The sequence below is a fragment of the Rhodotorula toruloides genome (genome assembly GCF_000320785.1).
Source record: "Rhodotorula toruloides NP11 unplaced genomic scaffold Scaffold16, whole genome shotgun sequence".
Classification (NCBI taxonomy): Eukaryota; Fungi; Basidiomycota; class Microbotryomycetes; order Sporidiobolales; family Sporidiobolaceae; genus Rhodotorula; species Rhodotorula toruloides.
The window spans coordinates 1-13,860 of NW_015622976.1; the positions used below are offsets into that span (position 1 = coordinate 1).

General features: G+C 62.1%; 7 protein-coding genes across 7 annotated transcripts; 2 read left to right on the top strand and 5 right to left on the bottom strand.

Annotated features, from left to right (window-relative positions):
• Positions 1-924: 924 nt before the first annotated feature.
• On the bottom strand, positions 925-4,489 carry RHTO_01935 (uncharacterized protein; the record flags this gene model as incomplete). The annotated part of the gene is made up of 12 exons (XM_016415614.1): positions 925-959; positions 1,024-1,158; positions 1,211-1,725; positions 1,796-1,894; positions 1,959-2,092; positions 2,259-2,300; positions 2,431-2,542; positions 2,616-3,675; positions 3,737-3,797; positions 3,844-4,098; positions 4,171-4,363; positions 4,440-4,489. The coding sequence occupies 12 exons, from the start codon at positions 4,487-4,489 to the stop codon at positions 925-927; spliced, it is 2,691 nt and encodes an 896-aa protein (XP_016272184.1).
• Positions 4,490-4,761: 272 nt separating this feature from the next.
• RHTO_01936 (uncharacterized protein) lies at positions 4,762-6,818 on the bottom strand (the record flags this gene model as incomplete). Its single annotated transcript, XM_016415615.1, has 9 exons — positions 4,762-4,799; positions 4,860-5,015; positions 5,077-5,519; positions 5,578-5,673; positions 5,732-5,898; positions 5,966-6,013; positions 6,079-6,390; positions 6,516-6,711; positions 6,784-6,818. The coding sequence occupies 9 exons, from the start codon at positions 6,816-6,818 to the stop codon at positions 4,762-4,764; spliced, it is 1,491 nt and encodes a 496-aa protein (XP_016272185.1).
• Positions 6,819-7,242: 424 nt separating this feature from the next.
• RHTO_01937 (arabinose-5-phosphate isomerase) lies at positions 7,243-8,649 on the bottom strand (the record flags this gene model as incomplete). Its single annotated transcript, XM_016415616.1, has 3 exons — positions 7,243-7,374; positions 7,434-7,885; positions 7,944-8,649. The coding sequence occupies 3 exons, from the start codon at positions 8,647-8,649 to the stop codon at positions 7,243-7,245; spliced, it is 1,290 nt and encodes a 429-aa protein (XP_016272186.1).
• Positions 8,650-8,978: 329 nt separating this feature from the next.
• On the top strand, positions 8,979-10,111 carry RHTO_01938 (thiamine pyrophosphokinase; the record flags this gene model as incomplete). The annotated part of the gene is made up of 5 exons (XM_016415617.1): positions 8,979-9,135; positions 9,195-9,382; positions 9,468-9,716; positions 9,796-9,919; positions 9,987-10,111. The coding sequence occupies 5 exons, from the start codon at positions 8,979-8,981 to the stop codon at positions 10,109-10,111; spliced, it is 843 nt and encodes a 280-aa protein (XP_016272187.1).
• Positions 10,112-10,461: 350 nt separating this feature from the next.
• Positions 10,462-11,374, bottom strand: RHTO_01939 (RING-box protein 1; the record flags this gene model as incomplete). Its single annotated transcript, XM_016415618.1, has 9 exons — positions 10,462-10,492; positions 10,554-10,621; positions 10,706-10,731; positions 10,795-10,839; positions 10,908-10,920; positions 11,023-11,061; positions 11,157-11,183; positions 11,254-11,303; positions 11,368-11,374. The coding sequence occupies 9 exons, from the start codon at positions 11,372-11,374 to the stop codon at positions 10,462-10,464; spliced, it is 306 nt and encodes a 101-aa protein (XP_016272188.1).
• Positions 11,375-11,779: 405 nt separating this feature from the next.
• RHTO_01940 (mitochondrial inner membrane protease subunit 2) lies at positions 11,780-12,457 on the top strand (the record flags this gene model as incomplete). Its single annotated transcript, XM_016415619.1, has 4 exons — positions 11,780-11,785; positions 11,855-11,979; positions 12,043-12,267; positions 12,382-12,457. The coding sequence occupies 4 exons, from the start codon at positions 11,780-11,782 to the stop codon at positions 12,455-12,457; spliced, it is 432 nt and encodes a 143-aa protein (XP_016272189.1).
• Positions 12,458-12,605: 148 nt separating this feature from the next.
• RHTO_01941 (thioesterase superfamily protein) lies at positions 12,606-13,523 on the bottom strand (the record flags this gene model as incomplete). The annotated part of the gene is made up of 5 exons (XM_016415620.1): positions 12,606-12,756; positions 12,815-12,912; positions 12,991-13,141; positions 13,205-13,223; positions 13,307-13,523. The coding sequence occupies 5 exons, from the start codon at positions 13,521-13,523 to the stop codon at positions 12,606-12,608; spliced, it is 636 nt and encodes a 211-aa protein (XP_016272190.1).
• Between the last annotated feature and the right edge of the window lie 337 nt (positions 13,524-13,860).

Sequence of the window (13,860 nt, forward strand, 5' to 3'; positions counted from 1 at the left end):
TGGAGGGAGGAGGGGAGGGGGACGTCGGCGAGTGCGGCGGAGGGACGGGCGGCGAGCTCTGCGTGGGGCCTACAGCTGGCGAGAAAGAGCGCGCCCATTGCCGTCATGCGAGTGTACGAGTGTAGCTGCGGCGGACTTGTCGTGTCAAAGGCGACGGGAGAGCAGAAGACGAGGGAGGAGATGTCGACGAGTGCGGCTGAGAGATGGGCGGCGGGCTTGGCGTGGGGCACATAGCTGTCGAGCAACAGAAGGGCGAGCTCACCTCGCGTCAATAAACGCGCAGGACGGCAAGAGCAGCGTCAGCGAGGGTCGAGTTGGAGAAGGCGAGAAGGACGGACGGCACACCTTGCGAGGCTTGACGGTGAGGCGGCGAAACCGCTGTTAACGGCTCGTCTACCCAGCGAGACTCGAAGTGCTACAAAGAACGAGTCGTAGGAGCGACGCCTTGGTTGCAGGTCGAGGGAGAGAAGCGGGCGACGACGGCCAGAGGGCGACGAGGGATGGTCTCAGCGAGTTTGCAGCCTTGGAAGGTCGCAGCGGAAAGCAGTACCGTCACTGAACCACTTTCAGCGTGCACAGCGTGCGGGAGGAGGAAGAGAGTGGTCGACCTCGCCTCGTTCGCCTCCTCTCCCTCTTAGCGCGCCAAAGCGAGCTGCAGGACGGTCCAAGCGATGTCTGACAGAAGACCAGGGACGGGCTGCGGACGCACTGGCCGCCGGACATCTCTTCCATCCGAGTGGACCAGCAGAGAACTCGTTCTCCCTCGCTTCTTCCGTTTGACCGACGCTAACGAGGGGAACGAAGCGTAAACAGGGGTAGTAAATCGACGAGACGCTCGTAGAAAAGCAAATTAGGAAGGTCAAAGCGGGAAAAGCGGTCTTTTCGTCGCCTCGACTGCTCTTTACACGCATCACCCGGGCCAGTCTACGCCTGCAAAGTCTGTCGTGCCATGAGAAAAGCTGTAGAAAGCGCGGAGAAATGTCAGGACGCCCGTTGCGAGAAAGCAACCAACAGCGAACGCACCGGCGTCCTCGCGCAAGTCCTCGTTTTCCTCCTCAAGCTCTTCGATAATCTGCGCCAGGCGAGGCAATAGCGTACCAACGTGGTCGAGGGTGGCGGCGGCCTCGTCGAAGGGGAAGCTGGAAGAGATGGGGAAGGCTGGAAAGGGGGGTCAGCGCGAACGAGGGAGAGCGCGACGAACGCAATGCACCAGCTTTGTCGCCATTCTCGGTGGTCTTGTTGCTTCTGGTAGCACCCGTGCGGACGAGCTCGAGCTCCGCCGTCGCCTGTTCGAGACGCTCCTGCAGATCGTCGACCTGCGCCTCACCCTGCTTCGAATGGTCCTCGAAGTCCCTTGCGAGCTCCGAGATCTCCTCATTCTTCTGCGAGACCGCCGCCCGTAGCCTCTCGACCTCCTCGCGGCTCTCCAGCCGATCCAGGCCCTGCACCGGGTTCGGAGACCTGTTCGCCAGACGCTGCTTGGCCGTCTCGAGGTCCCGCTCTGCCTTCTTCAGTAGCCTGCAGTATTTGCGCGCCCGGTCCTCGGCGTCCGGAGAGACGGGCAAGCGGCTCTTGGCCGACTTGTGGACGAAGTCGATGAGCGATTTGGCGGGAAGTTCGGCGATGCAGTGGCGCACGGTCTCTGGCGCGAGGAGGAGGTTCGTGACGTCGCGGTCGCTGAGAGCGAGAGCGTCGAGAAGATGGTAGTAGCGAGTGAGGTAGCGTCTGGGCGCGCAAGGACGCGGATGAGCGACATTGCTCCCGCTCATCGTCACTAAATAGCTGTCGGACTTACTCCGCGATAACGAAGTCGCTCTTGAGCTGGCGAACTCCGTCCGCGCCGAGCCTTCCATCCGTAGCGGCGAGCAGAGCCTTCGGGCCGTCGAAAAAGTCGCTGTCGGCGCAGCGGGAGGGCGAGTCAGCCTGAGCACTGCACGCGAGTGGCGGTGAACACGCACGAAGTGACTGTCACCGTTGAAGCTAGAGTAGAGTCTCCCAGCGAAGGGCTGACCGAATGCGGCTGCTTCGGGGGAGTCACGCTCTGCTTGATCTGCTCTTGCTCCTGCTGCTTGCCATCGCAGGCCGCCTGTTCCTGTTGCGGAAGTGAAGTCAGTCCCCAGTCGACTTGGAGCAAGCAGGATGGTCTCACCAGCTTCGACCGGACCACCTGCAGCTGTCGAGCCAATTCGTCGCGCTCCTGCGCAGTATGGACGATGATCAGCTGAGACGGTGTCGGGGCAGGAGTAGCTACAACGCACCTTGACGAGCCGCTTCTCGCGCACTTCGGAGCAATGCCCTCTCTGCGTTCCAGCGCCTGCGTCTCCTCGCTCGTGCAAGGAGGACGCGCTACAGCGTAAACATCCAATCCCAGTCCATCCTTCAGTCTGCCCTCCAGGGCGCAGCACCGAGAGTGGCCTGCGACCGGCCCACCGTAATCAGGTTCGCACCCAAAACTGCCTCCCTCGCGGCAATCAGCCCGCAGACTTCGCACTCGCCGAGCCGCGTCTCCTTCGTCCCATCCTCGTACGTAGGAGGACTGATGCTGCAAACCGCCCTACATGTCAGCGAATGTCTTGCGCGACGAGAGCGAGACCGAGAGAGGAACGAGGACGCACATCGAACGCAAGCCGCTGTCGACACACTTGGGATTCGGGCACCGCTCGCCCGTGTACTTGGACGGCACGACCGGCATGAGGTGTTCGACCCGTCGACGAGTGAGCTCGACGTCGGCAGCCCTGACGAACGGCGCCTGCGACTTTGGCCCGCGAACGAAGCCGCCCTTGCCCGGCGTGTCGTCGACGTAGACGATGGCAGCCCTGCCGTCGCCGTCGCCGGCCGAGGGTATGGCGGGTGCGGGCTTGCCGAGGAGGAGCGAGACGAACTGCGCCGCTGCGCTCGCCGTCTCGGCGGTCTTCGTGATCTTGGCCTTTGCGCGCTGCTCCGAGACGATCGGGCTCGACGAGGTGAGGTGGGCGAGAGCTGCGACTGTCCCTTTGTGCTGGAGGGAATAGAAGCTGCCGGGTGCGCCTGCAGTCGGACCAGCCGGTGTTGGCGAGGCGAGTTCGTCCGAGAAGCGATTGTTGATCCTGCTCATCGCCTGATTCGACTGTCGCTGGAGCTGGCGCGTGCGATGCCAATGGTACTTGAACGTTGCTTCGGCGAACGGTTGAGGGTAGTTCGCCGGAGCGGGAGCGACGACGAGTCCGCCGGCGATGGCGTTGCCGCCGAGAGCGACACCCGCCTGATGCAGCTTGAGCGGGTCCGTCCTCTTCAAGAGCGACCTGACGCCCATTTGGCCTTCCCGCTTGTCAAGCCGCGGCCACGAGATGGGCAGACCACGCCTCGTTCGAACCGGACCATCGACGACCTCGACCGGCGAGCGCGAGTAGACGAGCGGCTGGCGCCTGACCTCCTTGAGCCAGTCCGGGCGCTTGAGGAGCTCGGTGGGCGGGAGAGGCTGCGACTCGACGAGCTGCTCGAAGACGGCGGGCATGCGCACACTCTTGCCGACCTGCGGGACGAGTGGCTCGACGACCCGAGACTTGGTGCGGCCGAGTCGCGGGTCGTAGTAGTGCTCATCGACGGCATTGCGGGTGAAGTGCTCCGGGTCGAAGACGGACCAGATTTGTCGGCCAACGAGGGCGAGGCGCGGACCGGCAGCGAGTGTCGAGAGGTCTGCGAGAAGAGATTGGTCAGTCGTCGTCTACGGGAGTGGCTAGAACTAATGAGGACGCACCAAGGTTGTTGAGCGAGTGAATCGATGCGCCTCCTCGGAAGTAGTCGTCTCCTGCTCGCGACTGCCTGACGCGGTCGATGCGAACGCCGCCGAAGACAATGTGCGACGCCGAGTTCCTGCTTCGCCCGCTGCTTTGCCTCGACCTGGCTCTTGAGCGCGCGAATCGCCTCCTCCTTCAGCGCCACAATCTGCTTCGTCGCGGCCGTCTCTTGCCGGGCCTGCTCCAGCTCGTGCTCGAGACGATCAAGCGCCTCCTTCCTCCGTTCGTGCTCCGCCTCCTTCGCCTGAGCCACTTCGAGCAGGTCGGCAAACTCGTCGCGTTCTGCGTTGGCGGTGAGAAGAGTCGCCACAAGCTCGTCGACCTGGGCAGGATCGAGAGAAAGTCAGTTCGCCCACAAGGTCCTCCTCACCCGCCATCGACGTCGAAAGCGCACCTTGGCCCTCAATTCGCCCACTTCCTTCTGTAGCACCTTGATGGCCCCACTTCCGCCGCCCTTGTCGACGAGCAACTGGTGTAACCTCTTCCTCACCTCCTCGAGCTCCCTCCTGACCGCCTCAAGCTCGACCTGCGCCGCGTCCTCCTCGCGCTTCTCGCGTCGTTGCTTCAGTCGAGCAGTCGCGGTCGCCCTACGGGTTGACCGAGCGCGCGCTGGTGAGTACGCGCTCGCCCGAGAGACGAGTTGAGGGAGAGAGCGAGACGTACAGAGGCTTGTCCTGACGGGGGTGCCCCGACGTGCGCTGCGCCGAGGTCATGCCGACGTGGTCGTCCGAAAGCGCAGGGCGAGACCCGCGTTGCAGCGAGCGAGACGAGGGAGGCGGTGGACGCGAAGAGGAGGTGAGAGGGTCCGAGGACGACGACGAGGTCGAGTCGTGCAGTTCGTACTTGCCGGTTGTCTAACGTACAAATCGACAGAGCAAAGCTACATTTCACGCGAAGCACAACAGGAAGAGGGGAGAGCGGGGACAAGCGGCGGAGCGGGAGACAGAGGGAAACTTTGCGGGATGAGGCGAAGTGCAATCATGGCCTACTCATCCACACCGACAAGCTTGAGGAGAAGAGTTGCTGGGAGCGGAAAGGCGTGTCAGACGGGACAAGGGAGAGCAGGATGGAAGCAGGACGCACTGTTCTCGTCGCGCAACTCGGCAACCTGGTCGTTCAGCTCGTTGATGGTCTTGGTGAGCCTGTCGACGACGCCTTGACTGTTTCCTGACGCCACCGTACCGTACGCGAAAGAGGACGACATGCGAGATGGCGATTCTGCACGCGAGACGCGCGAGGCTGCGAAGGTCGACCTCGTCAGGTTCATCGTGCCGCCAGCGAACAGGAGCAGACAACGCACCATTGACCTCGAAAGCCGACGCGCGAGCCTCGAGCTGCGCAATCATCTCCTGCGCCCTCGCCTTCTCGCGCTCCTTGTCCGCCAACGCAGCCTCCAACTCTCGCTCAAGCTCCTCCCTCTTCTTCCTCAGCTCCTCCATCCCATCAAGGTCAACCACCTCGCTCTTCTTGCCACGATACGATGCCGCAATCGCCGCTTCCGCACGCTTCTTCTGCTTCGCGACCTCAGCTTCGAGGCGGGCGACTTTTTCGCCGAGGAACTGGCGCTCTTCTTCCGCTTCGTCTTGCTGGTCGTTGAGCAGCCACAGAAGGTCAATGAGGGACGAGTCCGTCAGGCTTGCGCGGACGGGAGGCCAGTCGCTTCCATTTGCGAGGAGGTTCGAGACGTCGTCCTCAGAAAGGCGCAAGTTGCTGAGCAGTTCGTGATAGCGGCGGACCGTAGACCTGTCCCGGTGCGAAGAAGATGAGCGCGCAAACTCATCTAGAAGGCGAAGCCGCGTACACGAGGGCGGGATCGGGAGCGCCCGAGATCGAGCCGTTCGTCGACTGCTCCAGCGTCGCGCAGATGCCCTCGAGCGCGGCGATGCGCTCAGTGAGCCTGGGAAAAGCACAACAAGTCAGCTTACGATCCAAGCGAGCCGACCGACCAGGTTCACCGCGTCTTCTCCTCCGCCGAGCAACCCCCGCTGTGGGCCTTGGCCATGGTCCTCGCGTCCGCCAACGCCTTCTCCGCCTTCTCCGACAGCGCCTGCGAGTCCTTGAGTTGCTGCGTCAGACGTTGATTGTCGCGCTCGTAGGCGGCCGAGAGAGCTTCGAGGTGGTCCTGTTTGAAGAATCGGCTATCAGTCTCGCTTGATTTCGTCTCGGAAGCAGCGGGAGGGAGGACGTACGTGCTTCGCCTTGGCGGCTTTGAACTGCGCGGCGAGAGACACTTTGTCCTGCGTGATGTTCCAAGACTGTCAGTTACCGTCCGCCGAGCAGAAGACGAGACGAAAGAGCCCACCTCTTCCAGCTTCGTAATCTTCTCCTCCATCTTCGCCAACTTCTCGTTGATCTCCTTCTTCTGCCTGTTGACCTGCGCAACAGCCACCGTCTCCGCCCCTCCCTCGAGCTGCTCCAACCTCGTGAGATACGTCTTGCCCTCCTCCTCCGTCACCTTCAACTTGGCTTTCAGCTTCGAGATCTCTTGTTGAGCGAGCTTGAGGTCCCGCGTGAGGGTGTCAGAGGCGCGTGAGGATTCGAGCGACGAGAGCTGGGCGGCGAGCGACTTTTTGGCAGAGAGGGCTTCGTCACGTTCTTCCTCGACGCGGGCGAGCTGTTGCGAACGTATACGAGCGTGTCAGTGGACTCAGCGAATCAGCTACAGCCACCAAGGAGACGCCAACTCTCGGACGTCCTCCTCGACAGCCTGCGCAAGCCCCAGAAATCGAATCGGCTCACCTTCTTCCCCAACTCGCCCAACTCCTTCCTAACCTCCTTGACCTCCCTACTCTCGCTCTTGCCCACCGCTCCTCCTACTCCCACTCCCGCCCCTCCCGCGTCAGCCAACTGCCGTTCAAGCACCTCAACCTGCATCCGCAGTTCGTCTACTTCGCGCGTCTCGCGGCGCGTGTTGAGGCGCTCGGATTTGTCGTAGCTGTGTTGCGGATCGCTAGGATGGGTGAGTGAGGAGCGGCCGGACGGGGCGGGCAGGAGGAAGGGAACGTACCGGGTCTTGTCCGCCTTACGAACTGAGGAGGGCATCACGACTGCACGCCACGAGCGTTGAGAGCAGATTGAGCAGGCGAGCGAGTCGAGCGATGTGACGAGAAGAAGACGAAGAGGCTCAAGCGACAAGCGGGGGGAGAGGAGGCGCAGGCCAAAGCGAGTCGTGCGTCTGCTGGGGCGTACACGAGCGTGAGCACAGCGTCGAGGAGAGCAAGCGAGAAGCGGACACACCTCTCTCTTGCGCGACGATGAAAAGAGAGGAAGAGCGTCTCGAGGGACGAAAACTTTACGAGATGTGATGCGAGAGGGGATCTATAGTTCGACAGGCAGGCAGGCGGGAAGGAGGCACGGCAACAACGCGTAAGAGGGGAATTTTGGAATAGTAAGAGCGAGGCGGGTACAAGAGCGAGCGAAAGGGGAATCGTTGGCGAGGGAAGGGGTATCTGGTGCGAAGAACGGTCTAGGCTGCGAGCGAGTGGACGAGAGTGTGCGTGGTAGATGCGGCTGCGGGTGCGGGTGTTGCGGCGACGGGGATGACGGGTGCGGAGGGAGGAGAAGCGGGAACATCGACTCCGCGACCTTCGCGGCCGAGCTGTGCGAGCACGACGACTGTCAGCCCAAGTCCGCGCCAGCTGGTGAAGCTCAACATACCTGGATGCCCAGCTGTCCGCCGGGGTGACAATGGAAGAACTCCTGCCTCCGCTCCTTGCCTCCCTTGTCCCACCCGATCCTGAGCCTGCTCAGCGTCAAAGCCAACGCATCGCCGATCGCCAGCGCCGAGACGACGCTGCTCGTGGGCGCCGGGAGCGTCGAATCCGCTTCGTCCGTCGTGCCTTTGGGCAAGCTAGACGGGTAGACGCCCGTTCCCGCGTCGAGCCAGCCGTGGCAGGATTTCGCGAGGACCGAGTCCGGGTCGCGCGTGACTGCGACGAGCGAGCGGACGCGCGGTCGGATGATAGGTACGAGACGCATGAGTTCGGCTGTCGCGCCCGAGTGCGAGATGAGGAGGAGGGTGTCGCAGGGTGAGAGCGGGTCGCACGAGCAGACGATGCCGAGGTCTCCGTGGAGCGCCTCGACCGGGTGCAGGAACGCCGACTGGATGCCTGTGGGTGCATGGCGAGTCAGCACCGAGCGGAAACGAGCGCGCGATGAGGGACGCACCGAGCGAGCAGAACGTCGCGACCATCTTGCGCGCGACGATGCCCGACTTTCCGATCCCGCTGACGAGGACTTTTCCGTGCGGCGGCATGCTGCGAATCAGGTCGACGACCTGCCTGAACGCCTGGTTCGTCCTCGTCTCTGCGCCGAGGTCGGATCCGGACGATCGTCCATCGCCAACGTCCTCGTCACTGCCCGAGGTCGACGCTGCGTCGCTCGCGGGCGAGTAGTGGGCGAGGTACGATCCTTCGTCGTCTATGAGCGGGTGGGCGGCGGGCGCGAGGCGTGCGGCGAGGGCGAGGAGCGCGTAGGCCTCGTTGCGGATCACGTTCGATGCGTAGACGGCGAGCTCGGTGGGCGTCGGTTGGGACGGGACTGGTGCAGTGTGGGACTGCAAAGGGAATGGCGTTGCGTTTGCGGCTATCGGAGGCGAGAGGGACAAGGGCGGGACTGCGGCGGAGGAAGAAGCAAAGCCCGTCCGCTTTACATCGAGCAGCGGGGAGGACGCGAGCGAGGACGAGGGCGACGGAGCGTTGGACGAGAAGATGACCGAGGGTGGCGCAGACTCGTCTGACGCCGTGCTGGCGGAGGAGAGGGTCGATTGCGAGAGGTGGGAGAGGGAGAGGGAAGGGAAGGACGCGATGCCGTCCGAGTGCCTGCGCAAGCGAGTCGGGGATGGTCGCTGCAAGTCGAGTGCGATGGTTGCCATGCTGCGCCCGTGTTCACTGCTCTCCCAGCGAGTGAGAGAGAGAGAGAAGAAGTTGTGTGTGCGGCCGAGGACTTGCCAGGCGGGCTCGATCGCTTGTGCTCATCCTGATTGCCGCGCTCACCATCGCACCACCTGGCAGGGGATTACTACGCAGGCCGAACTATTCAAACACTACAGATCGAGTAACAACGCACACGGGCAGCGGGCACTCGGACGGATCGCATGCAAACATCCATCGACTCGACAACTCCGCGCAAACTCCGCGGATTCACTCACTCGCTTCGACCGCACGCTCAGCCCCTCTCTACAGTACCCACTCGCCGCTGGCCATGACCGACGTTACTCTCTGGGACACTCACTCTCTGCTCTCGAGCCCACACAACACCGCTCGCGCACCCAACTCTCCTCCCCCTCCTCGGAACGCGCTCATCATCCTCAACTCGCCTCTCCCGCCTCAACCGCTCTTCCGGCGCCTCTGGGACGCAGGTACGCCACCCCTCCTTCCCCCCTCTCCAGCTTCCACTAACTTCGCCCCTCGTTCGCAGCCTCACTCCGCTTCTGCGCCGACGGCGGCGCGAACCGCCTCTTTGACCGGTTCGTCAAAGGCAAGGGACGCGCAGCAGACGGGTGGGACGACGAGTTGGATGGGGACGAGGGCAGGTGGTTGCCGGATTTGGTGTTGGGGGATTTGGACTCGTTGAGGGAGGACGCGAGGAGGTATTACGAGGGCAAGGTGCGTGGACCGCTTCGACAGGCTTCCTCGAGGCTGTCTGTGCTTGTGTACGCCGAGGGATAGTACTGACGAACACGGTTCACAGGGCGTCCGCGTCGAACAGGACCCGGACGAATACTCGACCGACCTCGGCAAGACCGTCACCCGTCTCTCCCAACTCGAATCGTCCTCGCCCTCTCAAGCGCCCTATCAGCTCGTCATTATAGGCGGATTGAGCGGGCGATTGGACCAGACGGTTCATACGTTGCATGCGCTCACGTTGTTGGCGGAGAAAGAGGGACGGGAGAGGGTTTGGACGGTAGGGAGGGAGAGCGCGGCGGTTGTACTCAAGAAGGTGCGTCGCCTTCCCTTCTCTTCGCTCTGAGATTGCGTGAGCGAGCTGGAGCTGATGTATGGTTCGGATTGTGTCACAGGGTAAACACCACCTCAAACTCGACCTCTCGCTCTTTGGCAAAACATGCGGGATCCTTCCCCTCGGCACTTCCTCCGCACACGTAACCACCACCGGACTCGAATGGAACCTCGGACCGAAGGACCGTACGTTCCCTCCCTCCTCCTTCTTTACTCTCTCTCCTTCGCCTGTGCTAACGGGTTGGACGGGCAGATATGTACCCCACGTCACTTTCGACCGCCGTGTCGACTTCGAATCATCTCGTGCAGGAGGACGTGACGGTCGAGACGGACGTGGCGGTGATTTGGACGATGGAGGTGCGCGGTGGGGCTGAGTGAGGTGCTGTAGCATGCAGTGGAGTGGGCGAACAGACACTTGTAATGAGTGATCCTCTCGTTTCTAGCTCTCAAGCTGCGAAGAGAGGACGGGAAAGCCTGCTAGGTTGAATTGATGGAAGCGGAGGGGACAATGTACGACGGACTGAACAAGCAGAAGGCGGAAGGACGTATGCGATGGGTTCGGCAGAGGGAGAGTTCGACTGAGAGGGAGCTATGGAGACAAGGCGGAGGGCAGGATGACGTAGGGTGGTTGCGAGCGAAAGCGAAAGCGGGATGGAGGAAAGGGGTATCGTCGCGAGACTGGATCGAGCGTGATGCGATGCGAAAGGCGGGACAGGCGAGGGCAACATCTACTTGCCGTATTTCTGCAACTCCCATTCTCTGCGCACCCAGTGAACCGGTCAGCGGAGATGCAAAGGAAAGGAGGAAGTGAGGCACTCACCGGTTGTCGAGTGGGCAGACTTGGCGCGTCTTCAGCCAGCGGTTGATGCAGTGGAAGTGGAAGGCGTGCTATAGCGTACACGCGAATAGTTAGCCTGACGACCTCGTCGCAAGCAGCGCGAGTTGGCGTTGGCGGCAGGCGAGGATACGCACGTTGCAGACTCCCCAAGCGACCGTGCCTACAGGAGCATCCAAATGTCAGCACGAACGAACTCGAGTGGAATGGATGGAGCGCTACGCACACTCGTCGTTCGCCGCACTGCCCTGGTTCGCCTGGCACTCGATGCCTGCGAGGAGTCGAGCAAGTCAGTCCCGCGCCCCCCTGCCGCCTCGCGCTCCTCTCAGCTGAACGTACAGAGGTCCATGATCTACGATAAGCACGGCAGCAAACTGTAGTCAGCAACCCTTCCCCACTCACCGCTCATCCAAGCGAGTCGCATCCTCTCAAGTCAGCGAGTCCGGCAACGCACGTGGTTCCTGCAGATCGCACAGTTGTCGACGACGATGTCCTGCGTAGGTTCAAGCGCGCAAAGCGAGAGATGAGCTCAGCGAGTTCGTGGCGGTGCCCAGCAGCGAGGCGAGCGGGACGAGGAGAGGGACGCACCCAGGCCCACAGCGCGACGGCGTTCCACTGCGAGCGTGCAAGTGAATGGTCAGCATCGGTTTGGCGGTCTAGCCGAGCGCGTGCAGCGGAGACTCACCTTCTTAACCTCGAATCGCTTCGGGGCGTCCTGGGGCTTCATCTCGACGTCTGCGGACGGTCAGACTGGGTCAGCAGGGTTTGCGAGCTTACTCAAGCACAGGGAGCTGCCCACCAGCCATCTTGAGCGGAGTTGCTGGGTGTGAGCGGTTGTGGAGGATGTCAAGGAGTCGGAGAGCAAGTTGGCCTCCTCCCTGTCCTCGCTCGTCATTCTTTCCGGCTTTCCATTGGTGCTATACTCCGAGGCTGAGCTCTCGACCATACTCGCCGCGCGCCAGCCCTCTCCGTCCTCTCCTCCTACTTCTCCAATTCTCATCAGCATCCTGGCGTCCCCCTCGATCCACCCGTTCCGACGAGCGATCAAGATCCTCGGCTGGGCTGGACTCGCAGTCTTCTTCGAGCAGAATGTCGCGACGATAGCGAGCGTGTCGGGGCGGTGAGTCGAGGGTTTCGTTTCGCGGCGCCTCGATGTGCGGGTCGGATGGTGTCCCAGTGCTGAACAACGCGCTTTCCCGGACCACAGGTCGATGCAGGTGCGCGTCCGTTGCTCCAGAGGTGACTGAGAGACTGGCTAACCTCGCTATCTCACTCCGTCTCCCCAGCCCACCCTGAACCCCGACTCGTCGATGCTCGTCAAGGACTGGGTCGTCCTGAATCGATACGCACGAGTAGCAACAGCAGTGGGTGAGAAAGACCGGTTCAAGCCTGGAGACGTAGTGGCAGTCAAGTGCGCTCTCACCGTTCCTCCATCTTCTCTCTATCCTTCCGCTAACCCTAGCGCATCGCGCAGATCCCCCTCCGACCCAAAGACCCTCCTCATCAAGCGCCTCATAGCCCTCCCCAATACCCTCGTCCGCACTCTCCCACCCTACCCCGAATCGACCGTGCGCGTTCCCGCGGGCCACTGCTGGATTGAGGGGGACGAGCGGTTCCATACGCGGGACTCGAATACGTTTGGGCCTGTGCCGTTGGGGTTGGTGGAGAGTAAGGTCGAGTATATCGTGTGGCCGCCGAGGTGAGTCGGAAAGGATCGCTTCCGCTGGGTTTGACGCTTCCTCGCTCTTGCAGGCGATAGAAGCAGCCTTGCTCGAGAGCGAATCCGTCTAACTCATCGCTTCTTCGCTCGCAGCCGATGGGGACGAGTACAAGCACGACCAGGGTGGGAGAAGCGGGTGGTAGAGCCTCGACGGAACTTCTTTGCTTGAAGCAGCGAGTGAATGGCGCGCAATGCATCGCCTTCAGCACCTTGGAGCAAAAACTTTGGAGGACGAGGAGGCGCTCCTCGCTAAGGCACTCTTCCGTCTCCTCGACACTGAGGCACACACTTCTCGGTCTATTTCGTCTCTCCGCCGTCTAAAGCTTTGCCTTCCCACCACTCTCCACCTTCTCCGCCCCACGCTCAACCAACAAGTCCACCAACTGGGGACTCCACGCACAACTCTTGCCCGCATCATAGTCGTATCCAACCATGACCGAGTCCGAAGTCCCGACGACGGTTTGCTGGCTGTTGCGCACTGCTCGTCAGCGGGAAGGAACAGAGATGATGAGGGGAAGGGGCGCACGCGTAGGAGTAGACGGAGGCTTGGAGGATCATCTTCTTTGCCGAGACTTGGACGGGCTTGTGCAGGATCAAGAGGTTGTCCGGGTGGAATGTCGGTTTCTGTCCAGCACAATCAGCCGTAAGAGATCCGTTGCTTATACTAGAGACAGGAAGGGAAGCAAAGGAGGGCAGACGAACCCGGTAGTCGAACGTGATTCGAGCGAGGATCACGCCCTTGCCCTTCCCTGACCCGCTCAAGTCCTTCGCTGCTTGTGGATCGAGGTGCGAGCCCAACACGCGCATGAAGTTGAGCCGGCCAGTCTCGAGCCAGCGGAAGTAGACGGCGTTGCTGTGAGAGCGCAGGTGTCAGCGGTTTGGCGTCTTCGTTGGAGGTGGGAGAGACGGGGCTGACTTGACATGTGCGTTGGCGTCTGCAGTCAGCGCCCGGCGTCGGCAACGAGGTCAGCGGTGTGCCGCACTCCGTCCTCCTTCGTCTGCAAGTTCGCCGACTCACCCTGCTCTCCCCACGCGACCTGCACCTCTACCATACACTCGTCGCTGTACCCGTTCTCCTTGGCCCACTTGAGGGCGCTGTCCCTCCCTGCTTGGTACGTCCTGAGGTCGAGAGGGTTGCCGATAGGTGGAGTGGGGGAGGACATGGAGCGAAGCTGGGGGGCGAAGGGGGAGAGCAGTGGTCGGCGTGCTTGGGAGAGCAGTGTGCGTGAGAGCATGGGCAGGCAGGAGCTGGGCAAAGCGGGAGACGAGTGGGTAAGGGCTGAAGTGGACCGGCTCGCTCGTCTCGGAGACCGGGTCAGCCACTGAGTGAGGGAAGTAGCGACGGAAATAGGCACACTAAGCGATAGCAAACGCCCTGAGCAGCACCGCTTGCCCTCGTGTGAGGTGTCGAGAAGCGAGTGACAACTCCGCGGAGACCGGCGTCGAGCACTCGAGCTTGGAGAGGCCAGCTTCCCTCTCGCACGCTCACACTCTCGCTTTACACTCGCTGGTGGCTGCTGCTGGGACTGCTGGCTACACTGCACGACTGATACACCACAGCCAACCCAGCCC